Source organism: Narcine bancroftii, chromosome 11 (assembly GCF_036971445.1).
Source record: "Narcine bancroftii isolate sNarBan1 chromosome 11, sNarBan1.hap1, whole genome shotgun sequence".
NCBI lineage: Eukaryota > Metazoa > Chordata > Chondrichthyes > Torpediniformes > Narcinidae > Narcine > Narcine bancroftii.
In genome coordinates, this window is record NC_091479.1 from 94,430,380 (window position 1) to 94,454,708 (window position 24,329).

The 24,329-nt window shown below is 40.2% G+C and overlaps 1 protein-coding gene across 2 annotated transcripts in view; it reads left to right on the forward strand.

The window, feature by feature from the left end:
• The window catches only part of LOC138746154 (receptor-type tyrosine-protein phosphatase R-like), a 161,787-nt gene that overhangs the window by 39,924 nt on the left and 97,534 nt on the right, over positions 1 to 24,329 (forward strand). Inside the window, exons 1-4 of one of the 2 annotated variants that reach the window (XM_069904071.1) lie at positions 2,633 to 2,764; positions 12,031 to 12,144; positions 14,204 to 14,359; positions 23,465 to 23,575. In XM_069904071.1, the coding sequence (XP_069760172.1) occupies positions 2,720 to 2,764; positions 12,031 to 12,144; positions 14,204 to 14,359; positions 23,465 to 23,575 (426 nt within the window). In that variant the 5' untranslated portion in view covers positions 2,633 to 2,719. Of the gene's footprint in view, positions 1 to 2,632; positions 2,765 to 12,030; positions 12,145 to 14,203; positions 14,360 to 23,464; positions 23,576 to 24,329 lie in introns of those variants that run through there. The other variant, XM_069904070.1, reaches the window with a different exon arrangement.

Consider the following 24,329-nt stretch of genomic DNA (forward strand, 5'->3'; position numbering starts at 1 on the left):
GTGCAAGTTTAAATGAGAAAACTTTCATTTTTTTTAATCCTCTACTGCCTTCGAAATGTTCTTGATTATATGCCCGTGAGCGGAATTTCTCTTTGCCATTAATTCTTCACAGCAAAGTGTATACACTGAGGAAATCAACTTTAAATGTTAACTTTCTGCTGTGCAATAACAAAAAGAGAATTACAAGCACACTATGCACTGCAAGATCCCACAAGGAGCAATGAATAGGAAAAGGACCAGAAAGCAAGTTTTTTTTTAGGCAGCAAGTTAAAAAAGATTGATATTGGACGGAATTCTTGGGATCTTTCACCAAAGAGAGCAGCCAGGCCCTCTGTTTACTTTCTACTTTGGAAAACTGCATCCATAAAGTATAACCGATCTGCAATGCATAAAAATTGTGATTGTTGAATGTATGTGAGAAGGATCCTTTCCTGAATTGTTCAGAATTTGAAACCAAATGAGTTTCCTACATATTACAGTGATATATTTCCTTTTTTTATACCTTCAGTTTGTAGCATTTTGCTCTTATGTTTGTTGAATGGAGATTGACACTGTTTTGTCAACTTCCAAATTGACTTAGAACCTAGAGCACAGAACTGTACAGCTCTAGAATAGGCCTTTTGGCCCATGTCTCTACGCTGAACATGACACCTGAATTCAACTAAAGTTTTGCTGCTTGTTCACTTGTCTAACCAAAAGTCTCTTGAAAGTTACTGTTGTATCTGCTTTAAGCAAGATATTGGCAGCGTATTCCAAGCTCCTACCACATTTTTCTAAAAATACTAGCCCCACACATCTCCTTTAAACACCTTTTCCCCCCTCACCTCCCTTCTAATACATCTCATCTAGTATGTGGCATTTTAATCCTGGGAAGATGTTTCTTACAGACTGCCCTATTTATGCCTCTTATAATTGTATAAACCTATATCAAGACTTCCCTTGCATTCAACATGTTCCAGAGGAAAACAAGTCAAGTTTCTCATCCAAGCAACATCCTAACAAGATCTTTACCCTTTCCAAAGCCTCCATGTCCTTCCTGTAATGGGGTGGCCAGAATTGCACACAATATTCCAAGTGCGGCCACACCAGTTTTATACAACGGTAATGTTGCTTCTCATTCTTATACTCAGTCCTGACCAATGAATGTAAACATACCAAACATCTTCATTTCAGTCCTAATGACTTGCACAGGCATTTTTGAGGAGCTATAGACCACAATCCTGAGGCCCCTCTGCATATTAATGCTTTTTAGAGTCCTGCTATTAACTGTATACTTTCCCCTTTCATTTGACGTCCCAAAATTCAACATCTCACACTTATCCAAATTAAATTATTTCTCCCATTTCTGTAACTGTTGTATTCTTCAAGTACACAACTCCACCCATCTTAGTGATGTCTGCAAACTTACTAACTCACCCACATAATTTTTCATATGAGTCATTTATATTAAGCACAAACCACAAGGGTCCCAACCCCAATCCCTTTGGTCATGGAGCTCCAGCCAGAATAACACCCTTCCATCACTACACTTTGTCTTCAAAATTGTTACATTCAAATTGTTAATTCACTATGGATCCCATGCATCTTTTCCTTCTGGATCAGCCAACCATGAGTGACCTTGTCAAATGCCTTACTAAAGTTCATGTAGACAATGTCTCTGCAGTACCTTCATCAACCCCTTTCTTTGCCTTCTCAAAAAACCCAAATAAAATTTGTAAATCATGACTTTCCCTATACTAAGCCATGCCGAATGCCCCTAATCTTACCATGCCTTTCCAAAATTGTTGTTAGACCATCAGACTTAGCAGAATTGGGCCATTTGGCCCATTGAGGTATACTGATGAGCATCAAGGATGTAATGCAATGTTAATATGCCCCACAATTCTTCCTCTCCTCAACTAAATCTGTTCTTGTAAGGAAAAAAAAACTATCATTATAAACTAATTGAATTAATTTAAAAGATAAGATGGTTAATAAATATTCAGTGTTCCTCGTGCAAAAAAATGATTGCAACACAGTTGTTGAACTAGCATCCTCTCAACGTTGTGGACAGTATAATTTTAATTACCAGTGAAATTGTATGATGCTTCACTTTACCTCAAGAGTGTTAATTGCTGTTGATTGAACTCATTTCATTAGATGTGTCAGTGTTTACACTCTTAGCAATTGCCGATGAAGTTCTCAGTCCCTACATGCTTAATTCAGTTGCGTGTTAATAATTACTGTACACTTTACACATTTATAGGCTCATTCATGTAAACTAAGTTTCACATGTCATGTTGCTACTGGAAACAAGGATGAGGTAGGGCTCAGTTAGAAGATGAGTACTTGATTAAGGATGGGATCATTTGTGAGTGATACAGGTTGAAAGAAAGCTATTTGTTTTATTGCGTTCAGTTTTAAATTGCAAACTTCTGTTAAGGTTAAAAATCTATCGTGCCCTAATTTAGTGCCTGTGTGGTTTAGACCTGGAAGTTACAGGTACAGAACCTCTCTGAGGAATGTGCCCTAACAGGTCTGAGACCTCTCGCTGCTAATAAGTCAATCCCTTTGCTATTTGACCGAGGTGTGTTATGCTGTCATATTAGAGACACGCACAGTGTATGGGATGACGATGGATTTACAACAGTTGGAACGCGAGCAAAAGGCTGCAGCAAGGATAAACTGCCTCCGATTAAATGTAAGTCCTGTGAGGAAAAACAAGACCTTCTACTGGGTAATGCAGGCTACGTTGTACCTCTGTGTTCTCTGGCACATCATAAAGGTGAGTTATGGAACGAGTAAAGCAAAATTGCTGACAAAATACTTTTTGCAATTCTATGCAAATTTTGTGCACTTGGTTCATGTGTCTATCAAGACAATGAATAATGAATGGATTTATGACAGAGTTTCTTGAATGGAAAAATGCTGTGTTGCTAAAAGAGGGTGCACATTGCTATGTTAATATGCACTTGGGTTAAATTTAAACATCTACAAAAGTAAATAAAATATCATAGGGTTAATTTTGGTATTTTCATTGTTACAATACAGTGATAAGTAATTATTGCAAGGGATAAATGCTCAATAAGTGACATTAAAAATTAATTGATTTGTTTCATTTGTGTAGATGGACAAAGTAAACAGGTTAATTTTGGTTTCATTTCAATCACGCAAAATGATTTTTGAAATATTTATTTTTACTTGATCAAAGAAAATACTGACTTAAGACTTTTAAAATCTAATTGCTCACATCAATTGAACGTTCCTTCTTAGTGGCTCAGGCTCGAGCTAATTCAGAGATTAACCCACAGAGGGGCATTTTGGTATCTTCTCTCTCGTGGATATATGTAAACTGCAGGATACAGATTAGCATCATGGTCACATCCGTGGAGGATGAGAACTCTTGCAACAAGACCAAGGAAATGTAGAATTTAACACAAAGCACAAGATGAATTTAACGTAGTGTTTAGGTAAGGGAAATACAAGGTGAGGCAGCAGGAAGAAGTTGGGTGTTGATTAATAAATGTTTAAGTGTAATGAAGCTTCATTTCAGCTACTAGCTGTCTTTGACAACAATATTGTGTTCACCTTGAGTTCTCTGGAGATCACCCACTCTGCAAGGTTTCCATAATTTCCCAGATATTTATGTCAACATGAAAGACCTAGTTGTGTTCGAAATGACCTGGGACATTGGCGATTAAAACAGGAAGACTTTGCATCATCAAAGTGGAAAGTTTGATGGCTCAATGTGCGTGGCGGATTGTAAATGATCACATTCAATAATGAGTGCTGAAGAAAAATCTGATTATATTTTGCTGGGAATTTCAGTGGATAAAAGTGCAAAATTGGCCTCTCAGTGAATGGAAAGAATAATTATTTTGCCGATTTTAATTTACTGTCTGTTCACCTTTACTCAATTCTCATTTCTGCCCCATTGAAACAATTAATTCACCCAATGGACATAGATAATAAACCATCCCTTGGATGGATTAATGTATCATATACCCTCAGCAGTAGATTCGTGATCATTGAAAACCTAGACATTTTTTGAGATTTTTCCTTTAGTTTACTCGTGAAAGGAGTACTTTTTAGAAATTTGTAGTTTTCCAATCTGAGTTGCTTATGTGAAAGCTGTATCTTCGAAAATCTGTATTTTCACCAGGTGCTCAATTATCGTCAGAGCACAATTCCATTTAATGCACCGGATAATGAATTTTAAGTTAGAATCACTTTAGCGTATCTCATCTTGGGTATAAGATCCAGTATAATAAATCGATGTACCTTTTATTATGTGAATGATGTTATGACTCAGGTGATACTTTACAAGCAATTCCATGCATTAATAAAGATAAATGAACATAGATGCAATAATTCAAGTTAATTTGTCTTAAGTTTAGTATATTTTTAATGAAATTCCCTAGTTAAGTTTTATGTTCCAAGTCCCGAGTAATCGTGTTTAAGACATACTTTAATATTGGAAAGCAATGACTTTCCATGACCCCTTTTCATCACTTGTCCTAATTCATGTATCTTTTAATTGACCTAACATGAGCATTGTCCTTTAAAAGAGAAAAGAAAGACTTGCATTTACATATATTGTGCTTCTCATATACTTGGGATGTACTAAAGCAGTCGGTCTCAACCTTTTTCTTTCCACTCACATGCCACTATGGCATGTGATTAGTAAGGGATTGCTTCAGGTGTTATGAGAGTGGGAAGGGAAGGTTGAGAATCACTGTTCTAGACCTAATTGATACTGAAATATTTTGCTTGAGAAAAATTGTCGTTGACCCATTCCCTTTGGAGTTATGAAACTGTGCACATAATGAGTCAACTAGGTACGATTAAAACAATGGTTTTCAAACCTTTTTCTTTCCACCCACATACCACTTATAGCAATCAGAGAACACCAATGGCATAGGGAATACTTCAAGTGGCATGTGAGTGGAAAGAAAAAGGTTGAAAACCACTGTACTAATGTGTAGTGGAGCTAAATTCATGAAATAAAGCCAATGTAATGGAGCAAATTGTGAAAGAAATTCCCATAAATGTGATAATGAATGCATGATCTCTTTTTTAACACTAATTTGGGTAGTGTCACAGGTAAATCGGGTCGTAAAGAGAGTTTTTGGCATATTGGCCTTCATAAATCCAAGTACTGAGTAGAGGAGTTGGGGTGGTAAGGTAGAGTTGTACAAGACATTGGTGGGACCAAATTTGGAGCCTTGTGGTCATCTAACTACAGGAAGGATATCAATCAGATTGAAAGAGTGCAGAGAAGATTTACGAAGATGTTGTTTGGGTCTTTACACACTGAGGTACAGGGAATGATTAAACAGGTTAGGACTTTATTCCCTGGAGTATAAAAGAATGAAGGGAGATTTGACAGAGGTATACTCCACCTCACTGACAAAAGACAAAGGAGGAAAAACCCAGCACCCAACCCCAACCAACCAATTTTCCCTTGCAACCGCTGCAACCGTGCCTGCCTGTCCCGCATCGGACTTGTCAGTCACCAACGAGCCTGCAGCAGACGTGGACATACCCCTCCATAAATATTCGTCCGCAAAGCCAAGCCAAAGAAAAAGAACAAAGTTATGATAAAGTTCAAAGTTCAGATTTATTTACAGAGTACATATGTAACATCACATTCAATCCTAAGATTCTTTTTCATGTGGGCAAGGCCGAATTACCAAAACTCAAGAAGGTAGGTATACATGTAAACAAATAAAGAAATGTAAGCAAACCCTGCAATATAGAGAATTTCAAAAAAATCAATAAAGTGCAGAAGTCCTTAAATGAGTCTGAGTTTGATGTTGAGGAGTCTGATGGTGGAGGGAGAGCAGCTGTTCCTGAACCTGGTGGTGTGAGTCTTGTGGCACCTCTACCTCTTTCCTGATGGTAGCAAGAAGAGAGAGTATGCTGGGTGATGTGGATTCTTGATAATTGCTTCTGCTCTCTAATGGCAGTGTTCCCTGTGGATGTTCTCGATGGTGGGGAGGGTTTTGCTTGTGATGCCTTGGATTTGTTCAATTTCTTCTCGGAGGTATTTGTGTCCTATAACAGACCGTGATGCAGCCGGTCAGCACACTTTCCACCACAGGTGGAAATTTGCCAGGGTTTACAATGTCATACCAAACCTCCACGAACCACTGAGGAAGTAGAGGCGCTTTCTTCATGATGCCATTAGTGTGTTGGGTCGAGGAAACATTCAAGAGTAAAGGTTAAGTACCAGTAGGCTGCTTCCACCGAGGTTAGGTGAGATACAAACTAGAGGACATGGGTTCAGGATAAGAGGGGAAAGGTTTAAAGGGAACATACGAGGGAATATCTTCAATCAGAGAGTGGTGGGAGTGAGGAATGAGCTACCCTCTGAGGTGGTAAATACAGGCTTAATTTAAACATCTGAGAATAATCTGGAGAGATGGGAGGTATATGGAAACGTGACAGGTCAGTGGGACTAGGCAGGGTAACAGTTTGGCACAGATTAGAGGGCCTTGTTTTCTGTGCTATAATATTCTATGGTTCCATGTGTTTAGGTACTGGCAGGATGCAACACCAACTGCTCTTCTTTATAGTTGTGCCATGGTACATGGTAGTGTGAGGAAATAGAAGAGGCGTCAGTTTATCATAGGCTCTACAAAATGGCATCTCTGACAATTCTGAACTCTTTCCCTGAGCCTTGAAATGCCAGTTCCCATTTTTGTACCCAGGTCTCTGGAATGGAACTACCATATATCTAAAACTACTGTGATTTTACATTTGTATTATGAATGCTTATTTCACATTCTGAAAGGTAATTTTTATTAAATCATGTAAAAATGAGTACTTAATTTCAGTAAAACCCCTGTTACCCGACACCTATGGGGTATAATAGATGCCGGATAAGTGTATTTGTCACTTGCTTGAGACTGCATGTTGTGTGATTGGCAAACCAACCTTGAGGGGTGCCAATTTTAAACTTTCAGATTTTTTTACCTATTTATTTTCTGCAATTTTTTTTTTGCTGGTTGCTTGAATTCTGGATAACAGGCATTTTACTGTTAAAAAAAATCTACCATAATGTAAGAAATGTAGCAATTTGTGCTTAGAGCTCCCACAAAGGGCAGTGTTGTAACAATTAACCTAAAAAGGCAAAATATAGCCACTATAACAATGTGAGAAATATAACCATTTGTGTCCTACAAGCTCCCACAAATTGTGTGCCAATTTAAGCCTGCGCTGCCACTCTTACATCGAATAGTACCACAGTGCAAAACAGAGCAAAATTCATGTGCAGATATGACACAATACAGATAAACGATACACATGCACAGTAAATTCAGGATGTGCATCTATTAAAGTAATTATTCTTTTAAAATAGTAGAGGCCCGGAGAGTTGTTTTAGCAGTCTCACTGCCCGTGGACAGTTCTGCGCTTTGAGCAGTCTCAAAAAAATAAATACTCATTGCTTGGTGGAGGTAAAGTTATCAAAGGGTAATTTTTACCTCCAGCAAGTAATGAGTATTTATTTTTATCAAAGGGTTACCAGCTGCTAAGTGAAGAAATTTTTACGTTTCAATCTTAAACGATCAACGCCCTTATCCTTGACACCAATGATGCTCCAAACAGATTCTTCGCAAAATCTACTTTTCCATTATATTTATACTCTTTGCAGACGATGCCGCTTTAGTTGCCCATTCAGAGCCAGCTCTTCAGCGCTTGATGTCCTGTTTTGCGGAAACTGCCAAAATGTTTGGCCTGGAAGTCAGCCTGAAGAAAACTGAGGTCCTCCATCAGCCAGCTCCCCACCATGACTACCAGCCCCCCCCCCCCCCCCCCCCCCCACATCTCCATCGGGCACACAAAACTCAAAACGGGCAACCAGTTTACCTATCTCGGCTGCACCATTTCATCAGATGCAAGGATCGACAACGAGATAGACAACAGACTCGCCAAGGCAAATAGCGCCTTTGGAAGACTACACAAAAGAGTCTGGAAAAACAACCAACTGAAAAACCTCACAAAGATAAGCGTATAGAGAGCCGTTGTCATACCCACACTCCTGTTCGGCTCCGAATCATGGGTCCTCTACCGGCATCACCTACGGCTCCTAGAACGCTTCCACCAGCGTTGTCTCCGCTCCATCCTCCACATTTATTGGAGCGCCTTCATCCCTAACGTCGAAGTACTCGAGATGGCAGAGGCCGACAGCATCGAGTCCACGCTGCTGAAGATCCAGCTGCGCTGGGTTAGTCATGTCTCCAGAATGGAGGACCATCGCCTTCCCAAGATCATGCTATATGGCGAGCTCTCCACTGGCCACCGTGACAGAGATGCACCAAAGAAGAGGTACAAGGACTGCCTAAAGAAATCTCTTGATGCCTGCCACATTGACCACCGCCAGTGGGCTGATATCGCCTCAAACCGTGCATCTTGGTGCCTCACAGTTCGGCGGGCAGCAACCTCCTTTGAAGAAGACCGCAGAGCCCACCTCACTGACAAAAGACAAAGGAGGAAAAACCCAACACCCAACCCCAACCCACCAATTTTCCCTTGCAACCGCTGCAACCGTGTCTGCCTGTCCCGCATCGGACTTGTCAGTCACCAACGAGCCTGCAGCTGATGTGGACATTTACCCCCTCCGTAAATCTTCATCCGCGAAGCCAAGCCAAAGAAAAGATAACTCAATGTTTTGGTGTTGCTTGCATTTGGATGCCAATATTGAAAGTTAAAATTCACCTTCTTTTCTCTTATAACCTGTAATGTTCCTTAAAGGTTTAATTATTTACACTGTTTGAAACATATGATGCAGTTTTTGTTGATAGACATTCTAGTCAGCTGAGGATATTGGCTGAATTTGGATTACACAGGGAAACCTAAGGAATGAGTTGTTACATTGCTTACGAATTATTAAAATTGTAGCGGAAGCTAAACGGGATCGGGAAGAACGAGACCGGTAGTTGGTGGGCTCATTTGCACTCCAGTGGTTTATGGAAAACTGCTGTGCTGTACCTTATAAGGCTACGGGTAAGTCCCGCCCTTGCGCCGGAAATCACGTCATGACGTTGCCCCTTGCACACACGGACCCGACTCGGCCGGCGGAAAAGACGACCCCGGTGATGCCATCTTGACGCAGCTGCTCAGCTGCCACGACCGTAACGTGTGGAGCCGGTTCGCCTGCCATCAGAGATGTGCACCTCAAAACAGAATGCCTGGAAGAGTTTTAATTTCTCAAAGCTTTAAGCTGCAATTGCTTGGCATTTAAATTCTATTGCCAAGTGAAATGAGAAACTTTCATTTTAAGACAGTATTCTTGTAATGTTGACATGCACTGCTCCCATCTGAGTAGCAATATCAGTGTTGTTTCCACTTAATTTTGTATGGAGACTTGATGGTGATTTTTCCACAGTCCACCAAGAGGACTATTTCTTCCTGAGAAACAGCGTATAAACAAATAGGAACTCGAGAGATGTTTCTAAGTGCTGAAGAAACTATCACAGCTAATTAACAGCAGGCATAACTATAACAGCAGGAAACACGTTTGTATTCTATTCTATACAGGAAGAGATTTCATAATCATCCACATTCAGAAGATGAATTTTAATTGCAATTCAACATTTAACCTTTCTTTCCAAGAACATGCATTAGCCAATCCTGTGTAGTAATAATAACTGAGGCAACCATTTATAACTTTCAACATTTATGTCTGACTTTGTCCTCTGAATTTAGTTCTTTGCAACGGAGGTCATTCCAAAGCCCATAGAAGCCCTGTCAAATGTATAAACCCATCTCTTGTTCCTGGTTCTTTGTTCAATGAATGATAATTGAACATCTGCAAATATCGTAGCTGGAACAATACTAGTGCAAAACAAAAATTGTTTTTCTGGAGAGTGAATTAATGGGCTTTATTTGAACATTAAACAAAATAAAGACAAATCTGATTCTTCAGTCAACTAAAATAATAGCTAGATGGGCATCATGCATTCAATATGAGACAAAATTATTTGACATTTTTTTCCTCCTTCCATTAAGCCAGCTTTGAATGCAATTGACTGCTCACCTTTTGTTCTAAACTTCTTGACTAATGTGGGATCATGTTGAAGGCCTTGCTGAATTCCATGTTATACAACTTCCACCACCTTCCCCTCATCAATCCTCTTGGTCACCTGAGAATTGTGGCCATAAAGCTTCATGCAGTAGTGGATTCTGGAACTGTCAGAGTCTGGCGTTGCACTAACAAATCTAACAATACCATTCTGTGAACTTTGAAAATACAGAGAGTCCCTGCGATACTCAAGGATTCCATTACTGATTATGCCATTTTTCTGTAAGTCAGAAATGCCTGTTTTGTTATGTTAGCCCACATTGTTTTGCTCTACATAGACTGAATTTAATTGTTTTATTTCATTGAATAATCACCCAAACTATTAACTCACAATTAAACTAGTGGAATATATACGGTACCCTGTCAGTAATGAATAACATGAAACATTTTATTTTTATTATTATTACTAATTTAATTTAAATTCCTGGGAGTCACTATCTCAGAGGATCTTTCCTGGACCCAACATACAATGTCATCGTGAACAGAGTACGTCAACGGCTCTATTTCCTCAGGAGTTTGTGGAGGTTTGGTATGTCATCAGAAACCTTGGCAAACTTCTCCAGAGGTCCACTACTTTTGCAGGTCTTTTCCCCCCATACCATGCAGCCAATCATTTACATTGGAGAGCAGCACCATCCGGGGCATGCTCCATTCTCACTAGCCCCTTTCAAATTACCATGTAAAATTTGCTCAGTGAACGACCAAGGTACGTGACTATTTGAAAGGGTCCAACTGGGGTCCCAGACCTACTTTAGAGGTGGTCAGGGAAGCCAGTAAAACTTATCTGGGTGTCCTCCTTTGGCGATTTGAAAGGAGAGACGGCGGACCCGGTTACTCTGGTGATGTCATCACTTGCGTGCGTGCATCACAGGGAAACCACTGGCTGTCTCAATGCAGGATGCTGTCGCAGTACTGCCTTGGAGTGGGGGGGGGGGGGGGTGGGGGGAGGTGCCGTGAATGGGGGGTGTTGCCATGACGTGCCACTGCTGCGAACTTGGGGAGGTGGTGGGTTGCTGCTGTGCGTGCCACTCTGGTTCGCGGCGACAGCTCAAAGCAGGTGTGCGGGAGCAATGGCCATCTTCCTTACCCATAATCCCCCCACGCCGCTGGAACAGCTCTGGTGCTGGTTGAGGGCTACCCAGGTATTGCAATTTGAATGCACCTACTGTTGCTATTGGGAGGGAGGTATAGGTGTCACAAGTCTCACACCACCAGGTTCATAAACCGTTGCTACTCCTCAACAACAAAATTCAACCAGAGACTCATTTAGGGACATTATCGGTTACCAATTTTTTTTCTGAATTGCACAGTCAGTTTATTTATAATTTTTGTTTACATTTCTGTTTTTTTTATATATGTATCTTTTTTCTTGAATATAATGTACAGTTGCTGATAAGTAGAAATTCTGCCTCACCTGCAGGAAAAAGAATCTCAGGGTTGTATGTGATGTTACGTCTGTACTCTGACAATAAACTTTGAACTTTTAAAAATGCATTAAAAATGTGCAATAAATGTTGAGTTATGTTGAATTTCTGTAGATCAGATCATTCATATCCTGGAGAGGTCATAAACCTGAGGTTTCCAGGACTTTTAATAGGAGCATTGGGAGACACACAGCAGTGCTTTAGTTGCACTGATTTTTCATCTGATATCCCTCGAGTTACCTGCAAATCCAGTTATGCTTTGTGTAATGCGACAGAATGCACTCAGAGACAAGTGAGGAGTACAAATACTGTTTTAATTGCTTACAATCAATGGCCGGTAGACACAATAGTCCTCAGGTGAAGGCGGGAAAACCAGGGTTTATATTGGGGTAGGTGAGGGTGGAGCCAGGGGAGGAACCAGCCATCAGAGCAATGGATAGATGGTGAATTCCAGTTCATTGCACTTAGTTGAATGTTTGTGGCTTATTTTGTCCTCACAGAGGTGTTCACCTTTCAGTTTTACCTTTCTCTTCTTTTCAGGCAATGCAAATGGATGTAAAAAAAATGAATGTTACCCTTCTTCGGATATTCCGTGATGGAATAGCTGCTGCCTTGGGACTCTTGCCACAGCAAGTTCATATTAATCATCTTAATGTAAGTTACGATTATATTCACTTAAAATTTGCTATTTGTAGCACTGTATCAAATTAGATTCTTTTTTTTTCATTTTAAAATATTTCTATTGAGTTTTATATATAAATTTGCATACAAAATTCAATGAGACGTATAACCAGTCATCTCATATACATGTAAAAAAAATCAGAAAGGATAATATAACATTTTATATTATATATAAAATTTATATTTAAAGGATAATAAAGCATTTAGCCAGTTGCCTATTCATATGAAAAACAAAGCAATTAACATATTCTTAATGTGCATTAATTAAGAACACTTACCAAATTATTTGGGTAAAAAAGAAAACCTATAAAACTAAAATGAATCTACCCCCTCCCTCTAATCAAGCTTCCTTCAGTTATACAAAAGTAAGTTTGGAATCGGATAGCGACCTCCAGGCATCAGATGGCGAACTCCTAGACTCTTCAGAATTCTTAATTCTTCCAATCCTAATAGCATTCCAAGAATGGACTCCACATCTTTACAAATCGAAATTTTCTGTCTTTAATATTGCAACCAATTTTCTCCAAGCTTGAGTAAGACATTACATCGTGTAGATTCTAGAAGTGGTTTTTAAAAAATGACATCAGATGCTTGTAAGTGATACAAAAAGTTAGCCAAGAATTTAATATTTTAATATAATGAGAGGTTAGGTAATACACTCAACATCTGCAAGATCATGGTCTTCTATTAACTTGTTATTGCTGCACCACACTACCCTCTGACATTAAAGATCCACTATGATACCTTAGAAGACCACTTACCATATTTCAGAATTCATCTCATTGGCGAGGGTAAATGTTGATGGTGGAATTCCCTACTGCGGCCAATGTCACAGTATTGCCTCTGGTTAATTGAGGAAAAGAGTATTTGAAGTTCATGACCTCAAACTTAGCACAAAATGCATTCTCTTGCTTGCAGTAGTGATCCCTTTCCTCTTGTATGCTTCTGAGAATTGGGTGACCAACAGCAGGTTTGTCAAAGCATCAGAAAAATATCATCAATGCATTCTCTACAAAATTGAATGGATCAGTGTTAGCGTCTTCTCCCAGACCAATATTCCCAGCATGGAGGCTTTATTTACACGCAGTTAACTGTATTGATTTGCCATGTCATTTGAATGCCTGCCATCAGGCGTCGACTCCATTCAAGCATCCTACCATAGGACATTGCCAGTGGTTAGTGAAACAATATAAAATGCGTGCTCAAAGCTTTTGGATAGAAGATCCATTCTATCACCTGGGAACCTCTGGCCCATAACCAATCAAAGTTGAAAAAAGCATTGAGGATGATGTGGAGACTGAGGAATGTGGTAGTCAGAGGGATCTGGGACTACAGATACATAATTTCCTGAACGTGGCTTCACAGGTAGATAGGGTTGTAAAGAGAACTTTTGGCAACCCTGACAGCCACCTTCTTCTCTGTTTACATTTCCCATTTCAGCCTCATAAACCACTTCAGAATCCATCAAACTGGAGTGGTTGTAAATCACCCTGGATCCCGAGAGAATGCATCAGAAAATAATATTTAAAACAAATGAAATATAGCATTATGTTTGGTAAATGCAAGTCTGCAACTGTTATAATGATGTAATAAAATTGACAAAATTGATCAAATATCAACTTTCACTGAAGTAAAACAATCCATTGTGAACAAATTGTACTTTGCTGCCAAAGGACAAATTAGTAGAACAGATCAATTACTGGAAACCTAGAGAATAGCTTAACAAAGCTTTTATGTGCAGTCTTACTCAGAGTCATGTAAAAGACACTCCAATAATCCATTTATTCCCCCTGCAGTCTGGTTATTTTTTCACAACCAGTCAGCTTAAAACTCTGGTTTTAATTCACTATTGCAAAGCAAATGTCAGGTAAATGAGTTCTGCCTTCTCTCACTTTTGTAAATTTTGCTTTGCGTGTCTGTGGGGAAACAATAGTTTTTCTGTTGATGGTGGCAGAAAACTGAGGTATTGGTTGATGGGATCATTTACGCTGTTTAATTATTATCATGTTGTTATGTTTTGCCAAATGCACAGGAAAAGAAAAATTGCATTGAATTTTATATATCTCCAATTAATCGAAAAAGTGGCATATTATATCCAATACCTTTGGAAGAAGTGATGCAATCACTCAACGTAAATATGATGCACCAAAGTCTCTCGGAATTTGGTATCACACAGGTTACCCCTGAGGTAAGCAATGGCATATTTTTGACAATTTTGATTGAGGAATCTAAACAGATCTGCACTTACTTTGGAAAATTTAAATTTTAAATTTAGATATACAGCGCAGTAACAGGCCCTTGAGGCCCACGTGTCCATGCTGCCAAAATACACCCAACTGACCTACAATACTGGTACAATTTTGAAGGTTAAGTGGAATCCGGAGTCCCTGGAGGAAACCCACGTAAACACAGGGTGAACGCACAAACTCCTTGCAGTCACCACCGGATGCGAACCCCAGTTACAGGCGCTGTAACAGCATTGTGCTAACTGCTACACTACTCATGCCACCTTGACACTAACTGTTCCCCCCCACCCCCCCCCCGGACTGGGGGACTGAGCCACATCTTTCAAAGTTGAGCTGTTTGTTAAACATGATGTATTTTCCTTCAGTGTTTATTTGTTTAACACCTAATAAAAGCTCATTAAGTTAAGGTAGGATTGAACGATAGACTACAAAATTTCTTGAATAATGTTATGGTTTGATGACAAGTAATGATCTGGTTTAGGGGTGTTCTCATCTGTTACACGGGCATGACTTTAAGAGTTTAATGGATTTTCAAATAATTGTTATCGTCACTACTTACATAAAATGCAAATCGTAATAATTGTGCTAATATATTTTGAAAATAAGGACTCAAAATGAAAAGTATTTAAAAAAGAAAGTTTATCCTTGATGTTCATAGTGCTTCTTTTTGTATGTCAGAAGATGAGAAGCAGAGAGGGACCAAGGTTGCAGAAGGTGAATTGTATTTTCCTGGACTTCTGTGGTTTCTTTGTTTTCTGGCATTCTGGTAAACCTCCACCAACGACTAACCACAGAACAGAGCAAAGTGCATAGCGAGGCTCGATTTGTTTAAATAAATTGATGATTAAAACCAATAAATTTGCCTCAGAATGCTTCTTAAAATTTATAAAAGGGTGGCACGGTTGGCATAGCAGTTAGGACAATGCTGTTACAGTGTCAAATCCTGTGCCATCTGTAAGGAGTTTGCACGTTCTCCCTGGGTCGACTTGGGTTTCCTCCAGGTGCTTCAGTTTCATCCCACCCTTCAAAACGTACCAGGAATTATAGGTCAATTAGCTGTAATTGGGTGGCACGGACTCATGGCTGAAAGACCCTGTTACCGTGCTGTATGGCTAAATATTTTTTTATAAATTAAATTTCAAATTTAAATCTTAAATTAAAAAATTGAAATGTAGAAAATTATTATAAAAAGGGTTGCAAATACATTGTTTGCATAAAAGTAATTTCTATTGTAGCTGTACAATCTCTGCCTGGTATTAAATCCTGGAGCAGATTCCCCAGAGCCAATACTGGGGATTTCCAGTAAAATTCTGCAGTGGCTTTGAACTCCAGGACAGGGTGCAGGCAGAAAATGGCCAGCAAAACTCATTTGATAAATTCAGGACTCGTGTTTACGGGAATCAAGAGGAGGTTCTGGCAGTTATAATGCAAATTCATGACAAAATCCATGACCTTTTTTTTAAACCGCGCAATTGCAGAGTGAAAGCTGAGGATGTGGAAACAGGCTGAATGCACACAGACTGTATACCTCAATGGCTCTTTCAGTTAGAAAAAGAAATTGAGCAGCTTGATAACCCAGCAAGCACCACAAAGTTGCCAAATTAACACATTCAGAGGACACACTTAAGATTAATATACAACAACAGATTAGATTTGAATGTGTTAATGAATCCACAAATTTGTATAAGAGTTCATTGCAGCTAATGAATAACAACATGACAGAAGGGATCAGAATGCCAAGAAATTCACACTGTTGGAGTATACTGACAAATAAATGAATGGTGTAGCAGGCATGACAATGAAAGTCTGAGTTCATTGTGCAAATAATATGCCCTTTTATAGAGAGAAAAAATGGTGACTGTAAAGGTGGATATTCTGAGCCATCATGTTGCTGAACCTACCTCCATAAATCCTTCGTCCCTGGCTCCAAGACACTGAATCCATCTCTCCTTCAGGCTGGTTGCACAGATGGAGTGGAGCGCTCTGCCTCGCTCCATAACTGTACAGCCACTGCAAGCGGCTGGCTAGGGGAGAGCTCACCACCCAGGACCAGTCATTATAGCAGAAAGGTGCTGGAGGTCGGAGTCCCCCTGTGTGCACCAGGCAGAAGAAGGATCAATGGCTGTCTTTGTTAACCATAATCTCCCATGCAGCTGGAACTGCTCTGTGGTTCCAGTTGCATGGGGGATTATGGGAAAGGAAGAAGGCCATTTCTCACTGTGTATGTCTGCTATCATGTTGACGGGCAGTGCTACATCACCAGTCACCCTGAAGGATGCAACGAGGCCCCGCTCCTCATAAAAGTGACATTGCAGCAGCCTTCTAGGGCTCCTTTTTTTTCCTCCACCGAGGGAGCTGGCCTCAAAGCAGCACCCTTCCATAAAAATACCCAGAGTTGCTGGAGAAACTCAAAGGGTCAGGCAGCAGTCAGCCCCTTTTACACCTAGTGCATGTGGCTGAACCGGGTAATTAGTGGGTCTATACCCAGAAATCACGCGGTGGGAAATGTCCCAACCGGACAGGGTGAGTTAAAATCAGTCGGACTCTGGATGGGGGGGAAGTGTCAGAGCCTGGCCGAGTTAACTTGTTAATCATTTTGTGGCGGTGTGAATGGTCTACTCGAATGATCAGATACCATTAGTGCCTGTGTGCTTGCGTCAGTCTGTAAGAGTGTGGCTAGCTGTGCTGAGAAATATAATTGTGCTGTTGACATGACTGTCAGAGCACGGCCGGTGGAGCTACCAGTGCATATCTGTGCTTTAAATCATCACAAGATTACCTTTAATTCCTAATATAATGTAAATGCTATGTAAATTGTTATACTCTATTGTTTAGGGAATAATGACAAGCTGGTCTGTGGGTATGTACAAAGTTTGAACAGTCTGAAGCCCATTGCGGTAGATTTTCCCACAATCTTTTATTCATGGAGCACGTATGTCTTATTAAATTATGCACATTTTTTCCCACGGTCTCTTAAACATTGAGCACATATGTCTTTTTAAACTCTGAATGTTTTTTCTTACTGTTTTATATAAGTGGAGCGCATAAGTCTTATTAAACTGTGTGTCTTTTTCCCACGGTCTTTTATATATTGAGTGCATATGCATTCTGCGAGTACGTGATATGTCAAGTGACATCACTGCTGGAGGAGGGACTCCTCTTAAATTCCCAAGGTCCTGATGAACCAGGTAAATCATGGTGTAGTGGGAAAGGCTCCCCAGGTGCAGCTTCCTAAGAGGGTTGGCGGTATGAAAGGGGCTTTAGTTTCAGGTCGGGAACCTTCATCGAGTCACAAATAAACAAGGGGTGATATGCCCTTGAAAGGGGAAAGAGGTGATATGGTGTTCGACAGAAGATTGGCAGAGGTAGAGAGATAGATACAGGGAGAGGCCATTGGAAAGTGGTGGGGAGGGGAGTAAAATAAGTACAGGAGTAAGGGCTCAGATCTGCCAGGAAATAAAAAAGTGGCACATCTGAATTAAATTGTTCTAAGGTAAGAGGGCTTAGCAATACATTGAGCATAGTCAACAGAATGACAATTTCTATCTATTCGTGACTGGCCATATTCCTTGAGGACCACTATTGTCCTTAAATACCACCCACATGATTATTTCCACATCAACTGTCTAATGCAACCAAAAGGATGTAAACATGAAACAAAATTACAATGTAACAGCACCTGCAAAAAAGATCTCCAAATTATGCATTTTTGCATTTAAGGTGTACAAGAGAAACTTGGGGATTCTTGACATAATTCTACCCTCATTGGTCGAGAGTGTGGCTCATTTAAAAAAAAAAGATTCTCTGAATGTTGTGAGTCTTTGGGGTTTTCTACCGCATTAAAGGCTGAGTAATTGAATATATTCAAGGCAGGGATGGACATAACCTTGGATCATGGGGGGAGATCTGGGTTATCAGGAAGATGGAAATGAGGCCAAGCTGAAATAAGCCGTGATTTTATTGCATGGCGGAACAGCCTTGGGTAGTGTAAAGGAAACAATTGTTGTGTGCGTTTTGGAACTTGGTAAACAGCTGGTTATGAGCAAGGGTACGGAATTCTGCTTGGCTGAGTTGATAGGTGTTGATTTATTGTGGCTGGATGCGTTCAGCTTGTTTGTATTTCCACAAGCTGGAATCCTTTCAGAGTGAAAGATGGCAAACAGCTGATCACCGATACCTGTTTACCAAAAAGTGAGCCAGATGATGGCAGAACAGGTAGTAACTGGACACCTTTTGAAGATTTAAGTCTTGACTGAGCGACACTAGGGTCTTACAAATTGGATTGTAACATGAGTTAAACCTGCCAATTTGGCAGGTTTTCTACCTGGGTGTAGGTCCATTAGTGGGTAGAATTTTTAAAAACTGCATGCGTTGGCAAACCACCTCGGAGGTGGATTGCCGACCCGTGTACACGCACCGTGTAGCCTGCTGCTGGTTCAATTTATAAGCAATCGTGGCTGCCCAGGTAGAAAATGACATCAGCGCTTGTGTGCAATGGCTGTCTTCCTTACCCATAATCCCCCATGCCACTGGAATGCCAAAGTGGTTCCAGCAGCTTGGAGAATTATGGGTAAGAAGGACAGCCATTTCTCCTGCCCCAACTCCGTTCCCCCTGGCCCGACAGTATTCCAACTACACGCTCATCCCAGCCCCAATGACGCCCCTGTCCCGCCTTGATTCCGTGCCCACACCAGCCACTTACCTTTTAGAGGCCAACACGGGGAACAGGGGATTCCCTCTGGGGATTCCCTCTGGGGCTTCCCTCTGGGGCCTCCGGCGACGCTGTGAGTGCATGACATTTCACTCATTGCATCACCGAAGGGGCGGGAGTGCCCTTAAATCGCCCAATCGAACAGTGACTGGGAAATTTAGGGTCTAGTGTCTAAGGGGCTGCAGATAGGATACACGGGTCCTGAGCAGACCCAGTTTGTAAATGCCTACTGTTAAACTTGATTGTTACATTGTGTTTCTAGCAGACAGATTGATGGAGGACACTGATGTTATTTAAAGTCCAGTGGCTTTGTTTCAATAAACAATGAGAACAGGTTTTCCTACTGACTGTAGAATACTAAAATAAGTAATAAAATGAAATTAGAAAAACAAAAGGACCTAGGGTATTCTTTATTCTAGAGTGGCTAATTTGTGATCAAGACCTTTATCTCAAAATACCTACAATACATTTTCCCACCTCTGTCTAAATGTTTGTTAATGCAGATCTATAAATTAGACTTCATGACGATTCATTCAGAAGGTAAGGTTGTCTATTAGACAAGACTAGGAGCAGAATTGGGCCATTCAGCCCATTGAATCTGCTCCACCATTTAAATCATGGGTTTTAAAAAAAAATGTTCACACTATGAACCATATAAATCAAAATACATACAAACACTTCCCTCTTAAATATACACAGTGGCATTTTCTCCCTTCCCCCCCCCACCTTCCCTCCCCCCTTCCCATTTTTCCCATATTTCATTTTTAATCTTTATGTTTAAATCTTTTTCCCACTTTTGTTTGGGTTTATAGCTTATTTCATCATTTTCCTTCTCTTGCAGCTTGATGTACATGCTTGTTATAAATCTTTTTATTATTGTTGTTTCTGTAATCACATATTCAAAGCTGCTCATTCAAATCATGGTTGATGTATTCTTCCTTCTAACCCCATTCATCTGCCTTTTCTCCGTAATCTTTGTCACCCTTATAAATCAAGATCCTATCACTCTCTGCTTTAAATATACCCAATGGCTTGGCCTTCACAGCAAGCTGTGGCAATGAATTTGCCAGAGTCACAACCCTCTGGCTGAAGAAACTTCTCCTTGTCTCTGTTCTATAGAGACAACCTTTTATTCTGAGGCTGAAACCCCTGGTCCTAGGGTCCCTCGCTAATGGAAACATCTTCTCATGATCAGCCCTTTTAATATTTGGTAGGTTTCAATAAGATCCCCCTTCATTATTCCAATCTCTTGCAAGCATGGGCCCAGTGCCATCAAACGCTCTTCATGCGTTAACCCTCTCGTTTCTGGGATCATTCTCAAAAAAACCTCCTCTGGGCCCACTCCAATGTCAGCACATGCTTCCTTATGGGCATAAAACTCCTTGCAATGCTCTAAATGTAGTCTGACTAACACCTTGTAAAGCCTCAGAATTACATCTTTGACTTTACATTCATTGTCAAAATGAATGATAAAATTGTATTTGCCTTCCTTACTCACTCAATCTACAAGTTTACCTTGAGGGAATCCTGCATTTGGACTACTAAGTTCCTTTGGACCTCTGCTTTCTAAATTCTCTCTGCATTTACCAAATACTGTAACTTATTCCTCCTCCTAAAGTCCATGACCATACACTTCCCTATCTTATATTCCATCTGCCATTACTTTACCCATTCTTTCAACCTATCCAGCTCCCTCTGCAAATTCTCAACACTTCCCATCTCTCCACCTTTCTACGTATCATCCACAAACTAGGCCACAAAACCATCAATTCCAATATCTAAATCCTTTATATACAGCTTGAAAGGTCGCAGATACAACACCGACCCCTGTGGAACATGTAGTTATTGACAACCAGCTCGCTTTATTTCCACACTTTGCCTTCTGACAGTCAGCTACTTTTCTATCCATGCTTCTACCTTTCCCGTAATACCATTGACCCCTTTCTCCTTTCCTGTTTAACAGCCTCGCGTGCGGTGCCTTGTCAAAGACTTTCTGAAAATTCAAGTAAACCACATCCATTGACTCTCTTTTGTCTGTCCTGCTTGTTACTTCCACAAGGAACTCCAATAAAATTATCAGGAAAGATCTCTCCTGAAGGAAACCATGCTGACATTAGCAAGCCTATTTTATCTTGTGCTTTTTCATCCTTAATAATAGACTCTAGAATCTGGCCAACCACTAAAGTTGGAGAAACTGGTCTATATTTACTTTTGCCTCTCTTCATTCTTAAAGAGTGGAGTGACCTATGCAATTTTCCTGTCCTCTGGAACTACTCTCAACTCTAGCGATTCGGTAAGATCGGTACTAATGTGTTCATAATCTCTTAAACTACCTCTTTCAGAACCCTAGAGCATAGTCCATCTGGTCCAGGTGACATCCACTATCAGCTTTTCAAGCACCATTTCCTTTGTAATAGTGACTGCCCCTGTTTCTCTTGGATTTCTGAGATGTGTGATGGTGAGAACAAGTTTGGAGGGTTCAAGAAATACAAAGTCCCTGGACAGGGTTTATTAACAAACAGTGGTCTTTATTTGCGTGCAGAGGAATTTTCAACAGACAGCACCCTCACATAACACGGACAAAGCCACGACATACAAACCACACCTCCCAATAAATCAGTAACTCCCGATTGTGAAATGAGGGTAAAATGAAAATTACCCACCACCCATAGGCACAGTATCCCACTTAACTAAAGAAGGGTCAAACAGTGCCCATCATCTTTAAGCATCAAAATGCTGTCAGCTGCTCTCTGCTCGCCAAGGGATGTAGTTTGACTTTGTTTAAAATTATTTTAGCAGTTTATTAGGAGAATAGTCCTTTCTAGGTTTGCACTACAATAGGCCTCCCCACCCCCACCCTGTACTGGCACACACCTTACAACTGACTCTCCAGCGATGCCCATGACTCGTAACCTAGAGTGCTGCTAGGGTTCATCCTCAGGAGGAAAAGAGAGCCAAATGCAGCAACAAACTGGACAGGTTAGTTCAGGAGTGCCAAAGATAGGGAAGGTGATTGAGGGAGCCAGTACATTAAAAAGAGCCTTTACCAAGGCGTGTGCTTACTTGTGGGCTAACCTTGATTCACATAGGGAAATGACTTTCAATGCTCCAGGAGCAAGCACATCGATCATCCTTTGTTTGGAGCAGTTTCTTGTCAGACCTGTTGGATAAACCTCCGGATGTCGGTATGTCACTGGTATCTTATACTAGAATTATGTTATTATTAGGCAAATCATTCTATTAGTAGAGATTAAAAGGACTCTTATTCAAATTTTAAAGCAGATTGAAAAAGGGAAAATCAATAATAGGGCAATGCTTCTTTCTAGCAAAAGTGCATATTCACTTCTTTCCAGGAGTCCACATTCAACAGCAGAGAAATTATTTTTGTTAGTTGTTTAAAAGCCCAAGAAAGCATAGTGAGGTAACCATGGACAAGATTCCATCTACATATCAGTCATATCTACACTCTGCTTAAAATGTTTTCCTTGACACCATAGATGAATGATAAAGTGTACCATACCAACTTTAAAACCAGTAGCTGGATGAAACTGCTTTGCAAGTTTAGTTGTCAGATGAGCCGTTTTAATGACACGTTCATTGAACAGTAAGGACAATTGTCGGATCCTGGGATTTACAAATAAAGAACATAAGCATTGAGCCACAACCAAAGATTTTCATCCAGTTCTGATTACATAATTTTGGGAGGTCCTCCAAGAAGATGTAGAAAAGATTAACTGCAGTGGTCCCCGAGGTGAAAGATTTGACCTGTAAGGTGAAGCTGCGATAGTTCTCCTTGGAGACAAAGAAGTTTGAGAGGAGGTCAATATCTCATGAAAGCTGTCTGTGAAAAGACAAATGAAAAAGAACAATTAGTTTTAATTTGCTTGCCAAAAAACATACATCGCTGCACATTGCAGTTGCGGGAAGTAATTCTAGGATAAGACACTTTGAAGAATCAAATTCTTTCTGTGAGTTCCAGCTGCCAAATTGTGCCAAAGATCACGGAAGGTACTCCCAGCAATTTCCGTCATGTATGATTCAAAATGCTGTAAGCTGCTCTCTGCTCGCCAAGGGATGTACTTTGACTTTGTTTAAAATTATTTTAGCAGTTTATTAGGAGAATTACATTTCAAAATCCAATCAGTAAAGTATTTTGGACAAGTGTATCTTCTTGAATTTTTTTTTTATTGTGCTGTTTATAACTTTGACAAGTGAACAAGTTACATGTTCACTGTAGTGAAAGGAAGTGTAAATACATAAGTGAGTGGTTAGCGGAGATTTAGCCCTGCAGCTGTGCACTCAAGTCTGATGTCAATCATTTTTTTAAAAATTTCAGAAAAACGCTCTGCATGGAGAACGCGGGAGAGATGGATTCTGGAACAAAGAAGGTGTCTATACCGTTGTCATATTCCTCACTGCCTTTGTTATTATCATTACATGTTTAATGGTAAGAGGCCTATTTTTTTAGTGTACTTCTGCAATTTTTTATGTTGGTGCATTCCAGTTTTAAAACAATAAGTAAATTGTCAATTACTGTGGCGGTCATTCATTGATGAGAATGCCTATCATGTAATGTCCATCACTACAGGAGTCTTGTCACAGTTTGGGAGGAAATTCAAAACATGTTATTTTCTATTTGTTTCTATGTACTTGTTCTGAGTTCAGAACAATTTTAAAATTAAAATAAGCATAATCAATATTTCAAAAGCAAATTTCTCTCAAAGAAGCAGGCAGCTACGTTTGATTGCCCCCAGTAAATGTCACAGAGGTTGATGTGCATCCCTGCAGATATGTGCTCTTTACTGTGATATTAGCATTTGGTCGTCGCAAATTGGCAGCTGATAAGTAAATTAAAATCAGCATCCTCTCTGAGACTTTGTTATTCTCAGTCGCAACGTTGGGCTGGTTGTGGTGTTTGCTTGTCCAACACCATTCCCCCAGAACAGACACTTGATCCATCCTCTCTTGTGGGACGAGATTACCAGGTGAACAGAGAAAAGCTTCAAGGACATGTTCCAAGTCTCTTGAAAAATTGAAGCATCCCCACTGACACCTGACAATCTCTGGCCCATGATTGCTTGAGTTCAAGAAGGAGTATTCAGGATGGTACTGAGAGCTTCAACTCCATGCACAAGAATGAAGAAACACCAGGCAAGAGGCAAAAGGGGTTCAGCAGCTCACAAACTGTCCTCTCCATTGCC